Source organism: Priapulus caudatus, unplaced genomic scaffold (genome assembly GCF_000485595.1).
Source record: "Priapulus caudatus unplaced genomic scaffold, Priapulus_caudatus-5.0.1 Scaffold2812, whole genome shotgun sequence".
Classification (NCBI taxonomy): domain Eukaryota; kingdom Metazoa; phylum Priapulida; class Priapulimorpha; order Priapulimorphida; family Priapulidae; genus Priapulus; species Priapulus caudatus.
In genome coordinates, this window is record NW_014579873.1 from 17520 (window position 1) to 22831 (window position 5312).

The 5312-nt window shown below is 53.5% G+C and overlaps 1 protein-coding gene and 1 long non-coding RNA gene across 2 annotated transcripts in view; both read left to right on the forward strand.

The window, feature by feature from the left end:
• The window catches only part of LOC106819078 (cadherin-related family member 1-like), a 16095-nt gene extending 14264 nt beyond the window's left edge, over positions 1–1831 (forward strand). The window contains exons 8-9 of the mRNA XM_014823740.1: positions 994–1096; positions 1715–1831. Of these exons, the coding sequence (XP_014679226.1) occupies positions 994–1096; positions 1715–1831 (220 nt within the window). The remainder of the gene's footprint in view (positions 1–993; positions 1097–1714) is intronic.
• Positions 1832–2870: 1039 nt separating this feature from the next.
• LOC106819079 lies at positions 2871–5107 on the forward strand. The gene is made up of 3 exons (XR_001395339.1): positions 2871–2954; positions 4319–4479; positions 5025–5107. It is a non-coding gene; the product is annotated as an uncharacterized LOC106819079 (long non-coding RNA).
• Positions 5108–5312: the final 205 nt, after the last annotated feature.

Sequence of the window (5312 nt, forward strand, 5' to 3'; positions counted from 1 at the left end):
AAACGGATGGGTGGATGGACGGGGAGACAGATGGACAGATAAACGGATGGGTGGATGGACGGGGAGACAGATGGGGGGGGGCACACGGACAGAAGGATGAATGTTGCGTGTGTGCGTACGTGTGGGTGGGTACGTGTGTGTAGATATATTCAGAGGTGGCTGGGTAGATGTTCTGCATGTGTGTACATGCGTGCGTACGTGTGGGTGGGTGTGTGTGTAGATATATTCAGAGGTGGATGGGTAGATGTTTTGCATGTGTGTACATGCGTGCGTACGTGTGTATGGATGCATAGAATAATGTATTACCTCCGTTGTCATTTATTCGCTTCCACCCGTACAGGCTACAGATGCGGATTCAGGTGACTACGGAATAGTGTATTATTACATCGTGGACACCGGAATTGACAGGTATTGTTTTATGTATCATTCCTCATCATTGTCATCATCATTGTCATCGTCATCATCATTGTCATCATCATTGTCATCGTCATCATCATTGTCGTCGTCATCATCATTGTCGTCGTCATCATCATTGTCGTAGTCATCATCATTGTCAGCAGCATTGTCGTTGTCATCATCATTGTCATCATTATTGTCGTTATCATCATCATTGTCGTCGTCATCATCATTGTTGTTGTCATCATCATTGTCGTCGTCATCATCATTGTCATCATCATTGTCATCATCATTGTCATCATCATTGTCGTTGTCATCATCATTGTCGTCGTCATCATCATTGTTATCATCATTGTCATCGTCATCATCATTGTCATCATCGCCATCATCGTCGCCGTCGTCATTATCAACCTTTATCATTCACACGTTGATCAAACATGGCCGATCCTCTTTTACGATAATGTGTCGAAATGAACCATTTCATAATTTTATATTATAATATCTATATATTTATATATAACCTTATAATATAAATAGAGTAATTCACGCGTCATCTATTGCCAATAATGTTCTGATGTTTTTGTTCTGTCGTCGCAGGTTCGTCGTCAAGGAAACGACGGGTCTCGTCAGCGTGGACCAGCCGCTGGACCGCGAGACGACGGATAAATACTACCTTACCGTGGAGGCTCGCGACTACAAGGTACGCGTGGCGCCATCCGCTGGCCGTCGTCAGAAGTAATGTAGTCCTGTAGTCCTAAGACGGTGAAGTCCTTGGCGATATATGTTATGGCGTGTGGGAAATGTTCCGACTACTGTTTCTGCAAATGGCCAATGCATGGTCAATGTGATCTGTCTCTCTCTCTCTCTCTCTCGCTTAATCGCTCGCTCTCTCTCTCTCTCTCTCTCTCTCTCTCTCTCTCTCTCTCTCTCTCACTCTCACTCTCTCAATTGAACTCTCTCTCTCTCTCTCTCTCTCTCTCCTTTCTCTCTCTTCTCTCTCTCGACTCTTCTCTATCTTTCTATCTCTCTCTCTCTCTCTCTCTCTCTCTCTCTCTTTCTCTCCTCGCCTCTCTCTTCTCTCTCTCTCTCTCTCGCCTCTCTCACTCTCTTCTCACACTCTCTCCAACTCTCACATTCTCACGGTCTCTCTCTCTCTTCTCTCTCTATATGATAATAATATATATATATATATATACATATATATATTAGATAAATAGATAGATAGATAGACAGATAGATATAACACACTTTTCTCTCGCTCGAATTCTTGCGCACGGCTTATCCATACGTACGTTCGTTTGTTTGTTGCGCTGAGCAGGGTCAGGGCAACCGTAACAGCACGCAGCCTGGAGGTGGCATTCTCGACGTGAACGGACAATGCGCCCGTGTTCGTGAATACCGTCTTACGACGGTACATCGAGGAGGACGACTTTGACGCCGCCCGCCTTCCGCCTCGAATTCATGCGCACTGAGTTGCGAGGGTCGCGAGGTCACGGCGGGGAGTACCGCGGTCGGGTGGGGTCGCGGGTTGGGGGTGGCGGTGGATGGTAGAGAGGGGATGTACTGCGTAGGAGGACGATTTCATACCGCCCGCCTTCCGCCTAGAATTCATCGTGCACGTGAGTTGCGGGGGTCGCGAGGTCACGGTGCTGAGAGCCAGTGGGTCGGGGGGTGGTGCGGTGGCGTCTGGGATTGTTTAAAGAGGGGATGTACTGGCGTAGCGAGGACGATTTCTAGCGCGCCGCCTTCCGCCTAGAATTCATCGTGCACGTGGAGGTTGCTGAGGGGTCGCGAGGTCACGGTGCGAGTCAGGGCGGGTGGTGGGTCGCGGGGTTGGGGGTGCGCTGGCGATTGTTTAGAGAGGGGGATGTACTGGGTAGGAGGACGATTTCTACCCGCCCGCCTTCCGCCTAGAATTCACCTGAGTCGCTGGGTCGCGGTGCGTGGGGGGATTAGAAGGGGAAGTACTACTGGGGAGATGTAGTTGTTATGTTAGGTTAAAATGTCACAGGGCGTGCACGAGGTCGTAGTGTGTGTGTGTGTGTGTGTGTGTGTTGTGTGTGTGTGTGTGTGTGTGGTGTGGTCTGTGTGTTGTGTGTGTGTGTAGTGTGTGCGGTGGTGAGGGGGAGCAAGTATGGAAGGGTTTCGTTTTCAAGGAGCGATTACTGATCGAGTATGTCACACCGTGCGCCGGCCGAAATTCAAATCTTTCCTAATCCTCTCTCTCTCTCGCACCGAGAGCGTCTTCACGCTCATCGTTGCGCGAGTGGAGCGGGAAATGGCGACAATCGTGCGATCGCCACGTAAGCGACGAGAGTTCGAGTGCTTATTATGTTTCCACCGAGATTCACGTCGTCGTCATTATCGTCGCTGCAAGCGGAGCGACCGCGGCTTGTAGGCAACAGGGGTTCGAGTGCTTATTAGATTTTGCTCGTGTTCGTTCCCTGCCGGCAGGCGACGGACGCGGATGCCTCCTAACAGCGACATCAGCTATTTCTTCATCGACGACGACTACTCTCCCGTCGTCGACGGCAACTTCATCGTCGACGAATTCACGGGTGAGAGAGCGTCGATTATATTCCGCTGCCACTTATATCTCCACCCTATTATATATAGTATATATTAATATATATATATATATTTATATATCTATTCTATCTATCTATATATATATATAGTATATATATATATATCTATATCTAATATATATATATATATATATATCCACGATTATATCTTCCAGCCCTCCCCCTCCTCCTGCCCCCGCCGCAGCGCCTCCCTAGTATCTCCGCTAGCATTCCCACCTCCGCTGCCCCCCCCCCCAGTTCTAGATATCTCCCCACCTTCCCACCTCCGCCGCCGCTGCCTCCCTAGTGTCTCTCACCTTCCCACCTCCGCCGCCGCCGGCGCCCGCCTCCCATCCCTTAGGCATCTTACCACCCTCCCCAAAACCTCCTGCTCCACCCCTCATCCCTAGTAGCTCCCACACTCCCCCACCTTCCGCACCGCCGCCGCCGTCCCTCCCTCCCTAGCATCTCCCACCCTCCCCCACTCTCCGCTGCCACCCCAGCCCTAGTAGCTCCCACCCTCCCCCACCTCCGCCACCGCCGCCGCCGCTGCCACCTTAGTATCTCCCACCCTTCCTCACTTCCGCTGCCACCCCAGCCCTAGCATCTTCCACCCTCCCCCACCTCCGCTGCCACCCCAGCCCTAGTAGCTCCCACCCTCCCCTACCTCCGCCACCGCCGCCGCCGATGCCACCTTAGCATCTCCCACCCTCCGCAACCTTCGCTGCCACTCCCAGCCCTAGTAGCTCCCACCTCCCCCTCCTTCTCCGCCGCTGCCGCCGCCTCCCTAGCATCTCCCACCGTCCCCCACCTCCGTTGCCAGCCCACGGCCCTAGCATCTCCCACCCTGCCCCACCTCCGCTGCCACGACCAGCCCTAGTAGCTCCCACCCTCCCCCACCTCCTTCTCCGCCGCTGCCGCCGCCTCCCTAGCATCTCCCACCTTCCCCCACCTCCTCTTCCGCCGCCGCCGCCTCCCTAGCATCTCCCACCTTCCCCCACCTCCTCTTCCGCCGCCGCCGCCTCTCTAGCATCTCCCACCTTCCCCCACCTCCTCCTCCGCCGCCGCTGCCTGCCTAGTAGCTCCCACCCTCCCCACCTCCCGCGTAATCTGCGATGTAGTCTTCATGGCTCACTTGATCCCCTTCTTCACGAGCAAGTTGATCGGTGCAATTCCCTTCCCGTTTTCAAGGTCGTCGTTGGAATCGAGTTGGCGGATATTAGGACTGTAGAGCCGGCTGTTTCGTCGGCCTTTTAACTTACTTTAATTAAACATTGTAATCGATACGATAAATATTGTAATAAATTGGTAATCTTCGAGAACACTTCCCATCACATGGGAATCTATCGCTGCAGGCGTGATAACGGCGCGGACGCAGATCGACTTCGAGTTGATGGACCCGGACACGCAGGGAGCGACGTCGCCGTGGTACCGCAGCTTCTCGCTCGTCGCCATGGCGATCGACCACGGCGAGCCGCCGCTCAACTCCACCGTTCCCGTGACGATATACGTCGAGGTGAGCGCGAGAGATATCGTCTGCGCCGCCGCCATCTTTGAAGCGACGGTGGTCTGAGTATTGTATACGCTATATATATTTCCGGTGGTTTAATTTTCGCGAATATCGCGAACGCGTGCCCGACCGCGAAAATGACGACGCGCGAATCATTCATACCGAATAATCCATAATTCACCGACCGCGAAATTAACCACCCGCGAAATTGTCCGTCAAGTCTGATAGAATTCGCGAAAATATCTGTATGCAAAAAATATCGCGTATACAGTATTTGAAGCCGACGATGTCAGATGCGTCCGCGGATCGTAGCTAGCGCGGCCGTAATCGCATAGAGGGCGCCAGGAAGCTTGGTGTTTTAATTACTGTTCCACTAGATGGCGCTGGCAAGCCTAGTGTCCGATTTATTATGCTGGTAGAGGGCGCTGGCAAGCCTAGTGTCCGATTTATTATGCCGGTAGAGGGCGCTGGCAAGCCTAGTGTCCGATTTATTATGCCGGTAGAGGGCGCCGCGGTGCTAATCGCGCAACGATCTTGCTTTCGCCGCGCAGGACGTCAACGACAACTCTCCCATCTTTGATCCGGACGCGTACGAGGTCGTCGTCGATGAGACGGTTGCCGCGGGGACGCACATCGTGCGCGTCTCGGCGACGGACGCCGACCCGACCCCCTTCAACGGCGCTGTCTCTTACCGTCTCGACGGCGTCGGCATCGACACGTTCCGCCGATCGAACGCGGCGAGCGGAGAGTCGACGGTGTGCCGCCCAACGCCAAGCTTTGACCTCACGTGACCGGGGATGAAGCAGTAAGGTACGCGGGCAGTAGCGCGTACAGGTTAC